The sequence below is a fragment of the Euprymna scolopes genome, chromosome 14 (genome assembly GCF_053919585.1).
Source record: "Euprymna scolopes isolate OS-2025 chromosome 14, ASM5391958v1, whole genome shotgun sequence".
Lineage (NCBI taxonomy): Eukaryota > Metazoa > Mollusca > Cephalopoda > Sepiida > Sepiolidae > Euprymna > Euprymna scolopes.
In genome coordinates, this window is record NC_136495.1 from 76,117,998 (window position 1) to 76,134,903 (window position 16,906).

Consider the following 16,906-nt stretch of genomic DNA (forward strand, 5'->3'; position numbering starts at 1 on the left):
ATGTTGAAATTGAACTATTTAAACTGACGTTTCATTGCAAAGCGTTCAACCGAAAAGCAAAGTATTTTCAAGTTTATATTTAAGATAAGATAATCAGTTCGAAATCGGAGAGAGAAAAATATACTTTTTATTATAAAAATCTTGCAACTGAATGATATTTCAAGAGTTTAGGAACCGATTTGAAAACAAATATATTCTATTAAAAAAATTTTCTTCCGAATCTTTGGATTCGGCATTAAATAACCTGAAAAGGGTTGATATGCCGTAAAACAAAACCAACCAACCAACCAACAAACCAACAGTTTTGGAGGGTTTATATTATAAAAATAAATCTTGTGGAAATTTTAGAAAATAGTATCAGAATGTATCTCAATCAAACTATATATGACAGATATATCCTAAGATAGAATATTGCTGTCACATCTGGGCAGGAAATGCTCAGAACCTTTTTTTCTGTTTTGATAGAATTCAAAACCGACTTTGAAAGTTAGTAGGCAATGACCTTTTCCTCTCCTTCTAACCCCTTTCTTACAGAAGAGATGCTGCGAGTCTATCTGTGCTCTATCGTTATTTTCACGGCAAGTGCTTAATAGAGCTGGAATGTATGCCACTCCCTGCAAAATATTCACAACAAACACTCATCTAGCTACAGCCACTGTCAACAATTTCTCCCACTCTCTATCTGTGCCTAAATGCTAATTCCATGAACAAAGTTTACTTCCTAGAACGATAAAACTTGTGGAGAATGCTCTGTTTTACGGTTGTTGTAAAAATGGAACAAAAATTTCAATTTCGTTCCGTTTTAATCTTCTTTTATATTGTGCCCAAAAAAGGGGAAGTAATCGAAATAAAATTCAATAATCGTACTTTATATATATATATATATATATATATATATATATATATATATATATATATATATATATATATATATAACTACTTCATTTATTCACATAAAATTAATATACGAAAGTATAAATTTATGCGTAAACTTTAAGTATTTACTTCAAAAGTGCTCAATACGTAGGTAGAGCTAGTTAGTAAGTTATATATATATATATATATATATATATATATATATATATATATATATATATATAAACTGAAAGATTTTTTATAAAAATAAAATTTTATTAACAAAAACGGAATAATTTAATTTTTAAACGAAAAAAACTCAATTTGATATACCTTTTTGGTATCTTTTTTTTTTTTACATAAGTCTAACTCACCGTTCACATTGGAAATGTCGACTTTTATATGTTTTCCGGTATGCTTACAACAAATAAACATCCCAACCTCCCCATGTTTAGAACGGCTTTCGGAATAGACACCCTCAACCTTGGCAGTATACCTGAAAACATATAAAAGTTGACATGTCGAACAGGCCCAACTCTTTTCCTGATCTACATTAATGATCTTCCAAATCACATCTTTACATCATTTGTAGACATTTATGCTGATGACGGTACCATCTATGGTAGCACATCTAAGACAGTAAACGACCAAGTTCTCTCTGATTCTCTCTCCTCTGATCTTGAGCACGTGGTACAATGGGGAAAAGAGTGGCTGGTTACTTTTAATGCGTCTAAAATCAAGCTTCTCTCTTTAGATCATCAAGGTTCTAATTCCCATCTGGCATCAATTGAAATGAATGGCCCTCGTCTTGAGGAGACCTCAAGTTTTGACAAGCTTCTGGGCTTGACCTTTATTCCTGATCTTAAATGGAACAAGTACATCAAATCTGTTGCCAAGGCCGCTGGAAAAAATAGTAGGATCTTTCTATCGATCCAGTAGATATCTCACAGCTGATGCAATTCTCTATCTATATAAGAGCCAGGTACGTCCAAGGATGGAATACTATTGTCACATATGGGCAGGAGCTGCTAGAAAGGACTTGTCCTGCCTTGATAGGGTTCAAAATAGACTTTGTAGCCTCATAGGAGATATCCTTTTCCCTTCCCTGCAATCTTTATCTCATAGAAGAGATGTTGCGAGTTTGTCTCTGCTGTATCGCTATTTTCATGGAAAGTGTTCGACTGAGCTTCAGTCTATGCCCCCCCTCGCCAAACTTTCACAAGAAACACTCGTCTAGCTGAAAACACTATCAATAATTCCCCCCACTCTTTATCTGTGCCTAAACCTTAACGTAGATTCCATAAACAAAGCTTCTTTCTTAGAACTGCACGCCTGTGGAATTGTCTTCCGTTTTCCTGCCTTCCAGCTGTCTATAATATGGTTGTCTTCAAGTCCAACGTGAACAAGTTTCTGATGAGCCGTTCCACTCAAGTTAACAAATTTACCGAACTTCCATTACTATCGATTACTATATTGTCCAATTTCTACTATACACTCTTTAACCCTTATCCTCGAGTGGCCTCTTGACCTTGATAAGTGGTGATGCCTATGTAAAAAAAAAAAAAAATGAACGATGACGTAATGTAAAACTGTACTGAATTTAAAACGAAACAAAATTTAAATTTCTGTTCCATTTTTACAACAACCGTAAAACAGAGCATTCTCCGCAAGTTTTACTCCTAGAACTGCTCACCTACGGAACTCTATACCATAGATCTGCTTCCCAGCTGACTATTACATGGTAATTTTCAAATCCAATGGTAAATAAGTTCTTATCGAACCGTTTTCTTAATCCAATGGTAAATAAGTTCTTATCGAACCGTTTTCTTAAATAATCAATTTCTACCCAAATTTCCACCATTACCAATCACTATAGTGTTGTCTCACCATTCTCCTCACGTTAACCCTTATTCAGGTTTTGATAAGCGGTGACTCCCTTGTAAAAGAATATTATGAATTAATTACTTTCAAAGATGGCGGTTAAAGTGTTCTTAAATACTAGATGTGAGAAATAAAGGTTTGAACTTTAGAAATTAAAAAAAATGATCATCCATTGAAAAGAAAAAAAGCAAATTTTATCTGAAAAATGTTTTATTATTTTAATACTGGGTCATCACTATGACAACAGAATATCCTTTTTATTGTTTTGATTCTCGAGTATATATCCGACACAGTTAGGCAGAGTTAATCAACTGAGAACCAAATCATGCTATATAAAAGCATATAAGATATCAACGGATACACACTCAAAAGTCAAAACAATGAAAATAATATGCTGTTGTCCTAGCCCATCACTTACGAAGGCCAAGGATAAGAAAGAAAAAAATATTTTTAAATCTTGCAACTGAAGTAGAATTGTGAACATGCACCCTGATGAATGTCTAACTGATGCAAATGACAAACTGCTGGATCTGTAATGAGAAATTATATGGTTTGGGATTTGATCACACAGAAATTTAAAGAAGTAATTATCTCTCAAGAATCGAGCCACATAGCTGGGAAAGCAAATCATTTAAGGTTCGGGTGAATTTATGCTAATTTCAGCTAATAAACTTTTCGAAAAATCGTCTATGGAAAAAAAAAAAAGATGTAAGGAATATGATTACATCCGGGTTCCTCCTTACAATAATATGATTGGCTGATTAAATCATGAATACCAACTAGCAGAGCTCTCACCTGAGAGAGACGTTGAAAGGTACGTTGAAGACTCACACTTAATATATACTAGCTCCGGCCACGAACACTCGTCCAGTAAGACAACCTACCAGATTATTACTCGAATGTGTAGCAAAGATCACTCAGTTACTTTCAAACGAATATAATTATTTACTACCATAATTAAATGCCTACAGACACTAGTGTAGTATAGGTTCGAACCTGGCTACACAAGTCATCTCTAGCTTAATTAGCAAGGACCATATCCATTCAGCTACCGCTAACCGCTTGAAATAATGTTGAAATTAAACATTTTATTTTTAAATGTTTTTTTTACGTCAGTCAGAGTGATCTAATCATTATACGATGATCTATGCATAAGAGCTAAATTGACCGACTTAATTCAACTGAAAATGCTCAACGATAAGAAACGAGTTTCTTAAAGGGGCTGACTTAATTATTGACTATAATGATTAAATACCTACAGACACTTTTCGGGAATCTTCAGTGCAAGGTGTCACGATTAATACCAGTCGATAGATTTGAACCCGGCGACACAAGTCATCTCTGGCTTGATTAGCAAGGACTGTAATGCTAACACTTTTTAACAATATTTCCTGTTAACTGCTTTTCATTTTATTTGGTTTAGTTATTTTGTTTTATAAAGTATCAACCCTTTTCAGGCTATTTATTGCCGAATCCAATAGTTTTGATAAAAAAAAAAAAACTTTTATGCTTCAAATATAAATCTTCAAATGTTTATTCATTATGTTTGGATTGGTCATGTTTTTTATATGGCATATCAACCTTTTTGCGTTATTCAATGTCAATTTTTATGCTTCGAATATTCATCCATGGAGTATGGTGTGGTTGTTTTGTTTTACGGCATATCAACCCTTTTCAAGTTATTTAATGCAGAATCCCGCAATTTTGGAAAAGTATTTTATCAAGTTCTTTAGATCCTATTTATTCATGGTGTTGGTTTGGCTGCTTTGTAGAGGGCAATTGTTTTTTATTTATTTATTTGCGGACAGTTATCCTTATCTTCATAGTTATTGTTGTTTAACCACGTTTCGGACTACTATTCCTCTGGCCTTCTTTAGGTGGTGAAACAACAGGCACGAAGACGAGGATAACTGTCTAGAAATAAATAAATATGCATATTACTCATCTCAAAGGATTCCAATAGAAAATAAGCAATTGTTTTTGTTTTTGACTTTACAGAACATGATTGAGTTTTGCAAAGGGAACGGGGAACAAAAACAATAAGATTAACGTTTGATGCAATTTAGGTCAGGAAATCAGTCTCTTCAAACAGCCTGATCTATTAGCATCGGTGCACCAGTTCATTCTCTTTGGAATGAGGAAATATCAATGTATAAAATACCGATCTAATGTTTAGCATGTTACACGTTATGTCTAACATGTTAAACATAATGTTTAGCATTGTCGATCAAACACGGAGATTTATTTTAAAGTGTTTTTGTTTATATTTGCATTGAGTTGAATACAAGAAATAAGTTTCACTTACAAGATTGAACATTTTTGTTCACACAAAAAATCATTTTGTCCTGTACGCTCTAGATAGTCTTCAACTGGAATATTCTATTATGTTTAAATATTAACACGATGGCCATGGTGCGATAGAAATTGATATCACCCTCTTTTCACTGATGATGCAATTCACACCACTCTTAACTTCACTCTGTTCTCTCAGCTTCAACTAACACATCACGCACATGTGTACAGCTCGTCTTCCTCCATAAACGAACTCCCCTGTTCTTAAAACAGCTTGCTTATATACAGTACAAGATTGTGCGATTGTGCGATCGGCGAGATTTCAACGAAATTATGGCGTTAGTTCGCGCGACCATTAAAGACAAAATCACCAGGGTGTCGCCATTTTGATTTCTTCTATCATTCAAAAGCCAGACCCTACAAGACGCACGGATACGTGGGAGCTTCTGAGGCAAGTAATTTTCGCACTTATTACAATGCTATTTCTATATTTCACTTGAAGCGCTTCATATCGCTATAATAAAGTGGAAAACAAGTCGAAAAGTAAATAAAAAGATAAGGATCAAGAGTAAGTGGAGTAATCCAGGAAAAGGAGTGACGTCCTCCCCTACATCACTATTTAGTATTCAACTAAATGGGAGTTTTCAGGTTGCCCTCAACTATGGTCGACCACTTACTTTGTACTTATTTTATACATGATGGCTGTGTGAAATGTGTGAAATTTCTAGAACAAAATTATCGAATAAAACATTTCTTATCACCAGAAAGAGCTAAAAAATAAATCGAAAAGGAAATAACTAGCTGTGCTGGTATATGAAATCAAAAGTAGCTAAAAAGCAAACCGAAAAGGGCTTAAAAAAAAATAAACTAAAAAATTTTTTTAAAAAGAGCTAAAAAAACAAATTGGAGTTAAAAAAAATCACAAAGAGATAAAAATGAAAAACAGTTAAAAATCAAATAGAAAGGTCTAAAATAAATTTTAAAAGAAGAGTTAAACAAAATGAACTAAAAGCACAAATCCAAAAGAGTTAAAAAAAAAAACAAATAACTAAAAACAAATAAAATATGCAAAAAAAAAAAAACAAATAAAAAGAGTTAAAAAAAATAAATAAAAAAAGCTAAACGAATTAAAATATTAAAATCATTCAAACACGGTAGTGTTTTGATGATCTATGCTTAAGTGGCAGTTTTAGTCATTTAGAACTGCTTTAAAGCTTCACCGCTCACTCATTTTTTTGACCAAAATTATTACAGTTTATAGATCACCTTCACAGCTATATTGTGAAAAAATTTCAATTTTCATTCAATAAAACAAAAGTTATGATGAATTTTCTGATGTTCAAAATCATAAAAAAATAAATAAAGGTAAGCGACGCTTTTTATGGCTGGTTTCCATAGCAACAGCGTCGCTTCAGCGACTACTGTTTCTACTAATTCGAAAAGAGAAGTAACAAGTGAAACAGAGAGAATGAAAGCATGAAAGCGAGATAGCTTGGGGGATTTTATTGAAAGCAGACGAGTGCCGTACATTGTCATTACATATGTATTTATGGGGGGCAAAAAATAAGACTGAAATTAAACAAAGAACAAGTGAATTTATTGGAAGCCTGAAAAAATCATGGATTTCATAGAAAAATGCGAGCATGAAAAGTAATATGGTTAAGTTTAAACATGGAAAAGTAAAGGATTAGTTGTAAAAACTGAAAAAGAAAAGGACAAGATATTCTAGTAAAAATATAATAAATTTATAACTTAAAATATTGCAGTATTCAGATTTTTTTTTTAGTTTAATTTATAACATTAAATAATCAATTCTTAATGCTGCAATATTTTAAGTTATAAATTTAGTATATTTTTTACTAGAATATTTTGTCCTTTTCTTTTTCAGTTTTAGCAACCAATCCTTTACTTTTCCATGTTTAAGCTTAACCATATTACTTTTCATGCTCGCATTTTTCTATTATAATAACAAATAAAAAAGCGCAAAAAAAAAAACCAATCTAAAACTAAAAACATATTTTAAAAAGCTTAAAAACAAACCAAAAAGGAAATAAATTGCTATGCTGGTATTTCTAACCTGTCCTTGTCCCAAAGAAATGGTTTGAATCTTTTGGTGAAAGCCTTTATCCCTGCCAAATTTCAACAGTGCTGCCATTGGGTCAGCTCCTGGTGACAAAACAAAAATCAAAGGAGTACAGCAATGGGAATCCGCAAAGGAGCCTTCCAGATCGAATGTGGGTGGTTCTATGTAAGCTGCACCAAGATTAGTGATAATAAATTCCTGGGTTTTGGGTATCATTTTGTCTGGTCGTAGACATCGCAAGATCACCATCTGTTCCATGTCACTGAGCTCAGCAAAGTTTGACGGCAACGGAAACACGTTTGGTGCGCTGTCATCATACATCTTTTTCCACAGATCAGTGTTTTTCTGAAAGTCTGAGAGGGAGAGAGAAAATATAAAGATAACAGTGACATCATTGTTAGACATGATGTGAGAGGAACCAATTGAGTTCATTGCAACAGAAAAGAATTTATCTTAACCAAAAAATAACTCCTTATCAAGGTCAAAACAATAAGTGTTATACCGGTGGATTTCGATCCAGAAAGCAGCAATTCTTCCCCTTTGCCAGAAGCATCGCTTATAGAATGTAAGAACTAAAGGACAAAATGAATAAAGCAAGAATAATTACAAGTTAAATATAAAAGGATATATATATATATAAAAGGCACTTTGTGTGTGTGTGTGTGTGTGTGTGTGTGTGTGTGTGTGTGTGTGTGTGTGTGTGTGTTTACTCCCTATAGACTCCAAAACGGTTGGGCTGATTTTTTTTTTTTTTTAATTTCACAAAAATGTACTTTTTGTGTCTTAGAGTGTTCTTAGAGTGTTCTTAGAGTGTTCTTAGATAGGGTTTGCATCAGAATGCCTCCGATTAGTATCGATAATTGATAATTGAAAAATCCGATTAAAGAAAGAACAGACTGATTTTGAACAAAGTTATCACCTTATACAGCCTAATAGCACAAGTGCATTTGAGAAGTTTCTATCACCGCAAAAGCACAAAGGCCCAGCATATAAAGTCAACAGTAGGTTCTTTGATAATACAGGGGTGCGTTCAAAAATGGATGTCTCTGTTTAAAACATAATTGAACCATGATACTTGATTTTTGCATTTGAACCTTTAACTCAAGCCTTGAAATAAACGTTTCTGTTTAGGGCACAATTGAATCATGATAGTTGACTTTTGAATTTTAAACTTTAATTCAAGTCATTATATATAAAAATAATTTTAGAAAATCGGTAGTAGGTTCTCTACAGTGCAATGTAAAGTATAATGTATTATAAACTAAGTCACTGCGAGGAGGAATGTGAATTTTCCTCCCGGTGCACTGTAGTGGGTCCCAAACTAGAACAGGCAATCAATCGATTTGATTGGAACATGGGCGATTTCACTGCTTTCGCTTTCAATAAAAGTATGGTGTAGAAAATTTGTTGATCAACATTCAACCACGGGAAATGTCGAGTTTCCCTGCTAGTTTATGAATAATTTTGCATTTATGAAATTCTGCTGAACATATTACGTATTGCATCTGTAGTAAAAAAAAAAAATGGGGATTAAAAATGGAAGGTTAAAAACCTCCTTTCTTTGTACAGTTATAAGAAACCTTTCCAATCTCAAATTGTCATAGCTGAAACAACCCTTCCGAAAAGTCCAGCGTTCAAACTCTTCAGCTTGATATTCTCAAGCAACATCAGTTGGAATGAATACATAGAAGATGTTGCTAAGTTTGCTGCAAAGAAGGTAGGCTAGAAACCTCCTCACATTTACTAGTATATTATATCTCTATAAAATCACGATTTGCACGTGCATGGGGTATTCTTGCCATATCAGGGCTACTGCTCCAACCACAAGCTTCTCCTTCTAGAGTCGGGGTGCAAAAAATAATTTCTGATCTATAGATACCACACTGTCTGCTAAGCTCCAGCCTCTATCGCATCAGCACAATGTTGCGCCTACATGCTTATTTTATTACTTCCATGGAATGTGTTCTAATGAACTTAATGTATCTCCTAGACGTAAATACCCCTAATTAACTGCTAAAGGAGAGTAGAAGGGTGACTTTGGGTTAATTTTCGGCAGTTTCTTAGCTCTTGCTTCGCTTACTTTATCCTTTAGTCCTCACATTCCATGAGCGATATGTTGCAATATTTTTGATATACCTAAAAGGGCAGATATTTACCTCAGCATGATATGACATAAGTTCACAAAGTGGGGATGTCCAGCAAGCGTCCCTAAAGGAGAGACACTCTGGCCTAGCAAAAATTGCCTGGGCATCTCCACTGGCACTCTCTGGTAGGAGCGCCTTAGGCAACAAGCAATAAACTTGCCCCACTTGAAAGCATGGACTTCCTAGGTAATACCCAAGTGACATATCACAGTCCAACAGGTAGTGGGCCACTTCCTTGCCCTGCATGTCGAAAAAGCATTCTTGATTGGTACTTTCTACCTAAGTTTCCAAACAGCTGAAGCAGCAAGGAGACCCATCCTCATAGTTCAAAAAATAAACAGGGTATGATTTCAAAAAGTTGGAATGATAAGAACTGACCAATCAAATGGAGCCGTGCTCTGCTAACAATCAATCAGAAACCGCAATCACTCCATAAATATAATGAATCTCTTAAGAATTCCTGCACAACTTTTCATCTTCATACTGGAAAGAACTTTGCTCAAGACTCCTTCGGATTGCCTACCTACTGAAAACTCTATTCTTCATTTTAGCTTTTACGATACAAAGCTTCTCTGGATTATTACTGCCATTTTGTTTGGAACAATATGTCGCTTTTCGTCTGAAATCAAAATAGCTTACAACTTATCCTTGAGTGGCCTCTGGGCCTTGATAATGTGGTGATGCCTTTGTAAAAAAAAAAACAAAAAAAAAAAAAACTCAAAACTCCCCCTTTCTGACAAAGGAGGAAGAATTGCTGTTTTCTGGGTTGGAATCTGCCATCTAACACTTATCATTGGCTAGTTTTTGTCCTTGAAGTAGCAGTTTAACTCCTTACATCAAGTGGCTTCAGGCCTTGTCTCAAACGATATTCATTAAAAAAAAATCTTCCTCTTCACTGTAGAAGTCCCTAAATACTGGAAAATTTTATACACTGACAGCTTCTTTCCCTCAAACTACTTGTCTTTGGACCCCCCCCCCTTGCTGACTGTTTTGCGACAGTACCAACCTGCAGAAAGTTAAATATAATGCAAACAAACATTTTGTGGCCCTTTATAAATCTGGCTATTACCATAGTAGCCTCTTATGCTTTAGTTGCAATATACAAGGGGCGTACCACAAGTAATGCTTTCTATTTTTTAACTCAAAAAGTTGAAGAGCTACGAAGACGAGAGTGACATCATTAAAACGAGCAACCTTTGTGCTACAAAATTTATTTTTCTATATAGTCAGCACTAATCTCAATGCACTTTTGTCAGCCTCTTTTGATACCTTGGTCATAAAAGTCAGGAGCGAGCATTGTCACTCACATCTCTGTCGCCACTCTGAAATCAACAATTCCATCTCCTAACTGTGTTTACATCAATTGCATCAACTTTGTAAACATTCAACAAGTGCCAGTGAATGTTGATCGATTCAATTTTTTTCTGTATGGAGAAAATCAATAACGCATTTCTACTTCTGACGATCGTCCATGACAGGGGTTGCTTTCTCAGAGTCTCACACTGTCAATATCTGCAGAAACGTTTAGGCCATGAATGCATAGGTTCAGTCATCATAACAATTACAATTTGCAATTCCTTCTGATCTATTCGGGCGGAATAAAAAATAGAAAGCATTACGTTTGGAACGTCTCTTGTATAATTTTGGGGACAAATAAAAGTATTTCTTTTTTTTTAATGGCAAATGAATGTTGCATGTGACATTGGAGGAAGGTAAATTTTTAGTGATCTTTATTTTAGTTTTCTGCACAAAAGGTTTTCTTAAAAAATAAATAAATAAAAATGAAAAAAAATAAACAAATAATAGGTATGGGCAAAAATGGGCGGACAAAAATAGGGGGACCTAGTTTTGAAAGCCGATTTATTATAATTTTTTTGTAGGTGTCTGACTACTTTTTGATTGTATTTGAAAGATTAAGGACAAAACTTAACTTCCAAAAGGAACAAAATATTTGTACACGTGAAAAATAAAAATTATGAAAAATGTTTTCACGGCGAGCTAATCAATTCAGCTAAATTTTGAAGTTAAATAAATTCATTGTAAAAATCCTTTAACAGATTAATATTAATTTTCTGGGTTTATTTCAAAGATAATTAGTAAAATAAAGTCTTAAGATATTGAATTAAATAATAAAAAAAAACACCTTGTTTGTACAAAACATAAATTAATCAGCCCAAAAACCGAGTGATTCTGCTGTTCACAAAACGCAACAAACTAAAATTTTGTAAACACGGAATATACGAAGGCCCACAATTTCAGGCAGTCGAAAGACTGTGAAAATAACGTCATGTAATTAAAAGAGAGGAAGGGGTGTGATAGTTTTCTTTTTTCCCCCCCAGGCGTGCATTCTTACATTCCTATTCTGAATGTTTGCATAATTTTTTCCATTTTTTTTATTTAATTATTTTTTTATGTTCCTGGTTTTAAATTAAATATTTTTTTAATTATTGTTAAATATTATATAAAAATTATGTTAGGCCAAAAGTTTCACAGTCTTGTGAGCAAAGAAATCATTAAAATCTTGTATATAAAAATTATGCGAAACCTGTAATTTAAAAAAAAAAAAGTAGAAATATTTTTGCTATTATAATTTTTTTGTGCGAAAATATTAAAAACAACAATGGTAATATCGGTAGTTTGAGAAATTCATTTTTCGTCGAGTTATATTGAATTCATTAATACGAACTTTAGGGGATTTTTTTCGTAATGTTTCTGTAAAAACTATATAATTTTTTAAAAATTGTTATAATTTACGATGCTTTATTTTCATAAAAAAAGCACAAATAAATTCTTGCGTTTTTTTTTTTTACTACAGAAAACCATAACTATAATAAAGGTATGTTTTGTTTAAACAAAATAATACATTTCCAGTAAGATTTAAATAAAAAATAATGAGTTCACTATATTCCGTGATCATTATTTTATAAGTACTGAAAATTTCATTAAAATTGTTTAATTTCCTGATTTTTGGTGAATTTTTAAGTAAAGGGAGTGGTCAAAATGTTTATACATTTTGAGCATCGGCATTCATTTTGCTCGTACCTAATAAATAAAGAGTTATAAACAAAAAGTGCAAATAGAGAAAAGTGATTAAAGCTTACGAGACATAAAATCTTTTAAGCCAGGCAATTTGGACGCTCTCACTATTTCTGACCAAGATTTTTCAGTCAACCACTCGGGTGCCGGGTTCGGATAGGGGTTATCTAAGGCCACTCCACCAGTCAACAGAAAGCGCCAAACATCTTCATCAATCTTGCCGCTAGAATATTTAAATAAGATATTATTGATGGAAATCATTTTACAAAAAAATTTTAAAATCTTCTTAGTCTGTGTTGAAATGTAAATTTTTAAAAAATGTGTGTAAACATTCAAACTAAATTCTCCTGCATTTCAGAAACTCTCATTGTAGGTAAATGTACAATGTATATGCCAACAGTCTTGGAAACTGTCCAAAAGAAGCCAATATGTCATGAATTCAAAATAGTTTTATCTTTCTTGAAAATATGAGATTTGGAAATAACTCATCATATTCAGTTTAATGTCCATTTTACATACCGACATGTTTCTGGTGACTTTTAAAAATTGATTTCCAAACTAACTTATCTCTGGAAAGATCTTTATTTATCCCTCTTCCTCTATAGCCTATCCTTATAATCATCTCCAATGTTTTCATTGGTCGTTCCTTGCCAGTAGACACTGCTACTTCAACTGATCTACATCTACGAACCTAAGAACTCTGATTCATTCTTTCAATGTGACCAAACCAACAAAGTTTCCTGTTCTGCACGCATCTCCTTATACTGTCTAGATTTAATCTTTCTACTCTGAGATTATCAGATCCAAGACTGTTTCTTAGAAACATGTGTATCATATCAATATCGTATCATTTCTCTCCATACAACGCCTGTCTTCAGCTCTCACATCAAACATCCAGACATCTTGTATTAATTCTTTCCATGCAACACTTACTAGTCAGCTTTCACCTCCATACATCATCACATAGCATACACATGCCAAAGAAACTAGACTTTTGTAAACAAATATAACGCTTCGTTTGTTAGTACAGCACAAGTTCCATGAACTTACAGCAATTCGGCATATTAACTGATTGTAATCAGCAGGAAGTTGGGATTTGCCGGAAGTAAATTTGGTGATGATAGCCAATTTGTCGTCCCCTGATGAAAATAGTTCCAGATTATTGTGTGTGTGTTTTTTTTTTTCAGTATTGACTAAATATATCTACTATTATATAAAAGGAACTCTGTGTGTCTATGTGTGTGTGTCTGTATGTACGTGTGTGTGTATGTGTGTGTGTCTGTGTGTGTGTGTGTGTGTGTGTGTGTGTGAGAGAGAGAGAGAGAGTTCCCTAAGTATTCAAAAACAGCTGGGCCGATTTTTATGAAGTTCCACACGAAGGTACTTTATGTGCCTGGCAGCGTTCTTAGATAGGCTTTGTATCGGAATGTTTTCAATAAGTATTGATAATCGATAATCAAAATAATCCGATGAAAGAAGGAACAGACGATTTCGACCAAACTTAACACCTTATAAACCTCACATCACAAGTGCATTTGAGAAGTTTCATTACGACACTAGCATAAAGGTCCGACATATAAAACCAACAGTAGATTCTTTGATATGACAGGGGCGTGTTCGAAGTGAATGTTTCTGTTTAGAGCACAATTGCAAAATGATATTTGACTTTTTCATTTGTAACTTAAATTCAAGCTATTATCATTGCACAAGAAGGCAATCAACCGATTTAATTGAAAAATGATCGATTTCACTGATTTTGATAACAATAAAAATATGGGAGTGTGAAAAATACGTTGATCATCATTCAATCCCGGGTAACGTCGGGTCTTCCTGCTAGTAATAAAAAAGAATATCTCTTTATTTACTTTTATGAATATAATTTTTTGTACACAAATACGTTTAGATATTTTTTTCCAAATAAATGTTTATCTTCGCACAATTTTTAAAATATATTGTTTTTAAATATAATAACTAAGAATATTCGTAAACTGATTTTTTTATGTAAAATAATTTTTATTTGCATTTTTTCGATATCTTCAGAAATTCTTTTTTGGCGGCACTGATTTTTACAAAGAATTTCGGCAATATCATCTACTGGATTTATATTTATTATGTAGTTTGAATTTGAAATATTCATATTTTGGGAACTGGTAAATATTCATTCATTTCTGTTAAAATATGTCTGCAAATAAATATATTTAAAAATATGCAAATAAACATACTTATTTGAAAAAAAAGTACATTCATAAAAGCAAATAAACATATTATATATTTAAAAATAATATATCTTTAAAATTGTCCGAAAATAAATATTTATATATTTAAAGAAATCTTGAAATTTGTGCGAAAAAGAACATATTTATTTGAAAAATTAAATACATTCACAAAAGTAAATAAATGTATTTATATATTTAAAGACAATATGTCTTTAAAATTTTGTGAAAATAAACATATTTCTTTGAAAAAATATCTAAACGTATTTATGTGACATACAATAGCTCGGAACTTTTTTCATCAAGGGACAAGAAATTGGCTATTACCATCTACTATCGGTAAATCCTAGCTTCCTGTTGATTAGAGTCAGTTAGTGTGCTGAATTACCGAACACTACATCGACTCCTAACTCTTGCAATCACACTAGCACCTGCTCCATAGTGTGTTCTAATGGTATTAAAACCTCCGTACTTATTCAGATTGGCACTAATGGCGGCAATTCAAAGAAAATAAAATAAACAAAAAGGCACTCTAGATGGTACAAAAACTAAAATTGCCCCAACAAGGATTTCTAAATTCTCCGCCTTAGTGGAGAACATATACTACACTTTGAATTGTTTATTTAGAGGACACACACAAAAAAATTACATTTTAAACATTTTAAACAAAGTAGGCACAAGACCATTCGAAAGTGAGGGAAAATGGATACTCTTGGTCATCGTTTGTTACTATAACTTAAAGGTGTCTATCCTACTCTTAGCTAGAATCACCAATTACCATAATACCACATTTGCTGCAGGAGCCGGCTTAATTAAATTTCCTAAATCGTTAAAAAATGTTTTTATCTGTTTCTGTATAATAGTTACTCTATCTATCTGTCTGCTTGTCTGTCTGTCTGTCTGTCTGCAGAACAGTTTCTACCAAACTATTCTGGTCTACAGATTTGAAACTATATATATAGGGGGTTTGGATGTGTGGAACAAATTCGATTTGCTTTTTAGCCGGTAAAAATAGTTGCTAAGAGGCAAAATTGAAAAAAAAAATGAAACTTGGCAGACGTAAGTCGACTAAATGTGCTACTTCTGCGCATGTGCAAATATACATTTATACGGTAGAGTCGGTCAATTGATTAAGTTTTCTGATTCATCTGTACTTAGCTCAGACAGTAACGACTAAGGCTGCAGCGCTAAATGTTTTGGTATCGATTCTAGCTGATGGCACCTAAGTCATATTTTTTTAACTTTTGGAATCACTATTATATATTGGGTACAACATAATAAGCAATAATAATATAATAATAATAATAATAATAATAATAATAATAATAATAAGCAATGGAACATTGGCTCTATAATAATAAATACGAAATCTGCATAAATTGAAATATCATCTTTAACCGTATTTTACAACTAGGCCACGCTGGGGGGGGGCTCACTAACGTATATTGGGTACAATATTATAATCAAAAGAGCATTTACTCTATAATAATAAATATGAAATTTGCCTACGTTAAAATATCATATATAAGCGTATTTTACGACCGGGCAACGTCGAGCGGTCTGCTAGTTGAAAATAAATGAAGTCGTTTATGTACAATGACTTCATTAAGATACAACACTTTCATTCTAACTTGAAGACCAGGAAGGTGATTAAAAAAGCAATTCACTCTATGTCAGACATAAAAGAAAAATCAATGCTAACGCGTATATATGATATATACATATTTAGTGCACACCGCAATAATGACGATCGCATTCTGACTTGAACCGCTCAGTTTATCAACATGTCAAGCACAATATAAACAACAGCTGTTTATCGACGGAACATAAATAAAGAAAATATCTCGTTACAGAATGAATAAGATGTTTGTCTTAATTGGAAAATTATGCGATGAAAGTAACACAATCTAGCATGCCAACAAAGTGTTTTGATTATATGCTTACTCTGTAGACCATAAATCTTTGTGAAATGCGTTCAAACTGCAATAACTGTGATGCACACGAAACAAGAGTCAACAATAATAATTGCATAATATTATAATACTTATCACAAGCTGTTACCAAGCGATGGTGAATTGATTCCCAACAGAGGGTCGGTGTTATGTGCTAACCGAGGTCTCTTGCTTTGGTTGAAGTCATCGTTGGAAGGAAAATGGACGGTTATATATATATATATATATATATATATATATATATATATATATATATATATAGAGAGAGAGAGAGAGAGAGAGAGAGACAGACAGACAGACAGACAGAGAGAGACAGAGAGAGACTTATAAAATATATATGGCGATTAAGCTACACTGAATATTCTGCGTTTCATCCGCTCTAGGATTCTTCAGGCTTATGCCTGATATATATATATATATATATATATATATATATATATATATATATAT

The 16,906-nt window shown here is 33.0% G+C and overlaps 1 protein-coding gene across 1 annotated transcript in view; it reads right to left on the bottom strand.

The window, feature by feature from the left end:
* LOC145293101 (dynein axonemal heavy chain 3-like) overlaps positions 1-16,906 on the bottom strand; it is a 404,365-nt gene that overhangs the window by 76,775 nt on the left and 310,684 nt on the right. The window contains exons 59-60 of the mRNA XM_080139477.1: positions 12,357-12,514; positions 7,106-7,464 (exon numbers count right to left, since the gene is read on the bottom strand). Of these exons, the coding sequence (XP_079995603.1) occupies positions 7,106-7,464; positions 12,357-12,514 (517 nt within the window). The remainder of the gene's footprint in view (positions 1-7,105; positions 7,465-12,356; positions 12,515-16,906) is intronic.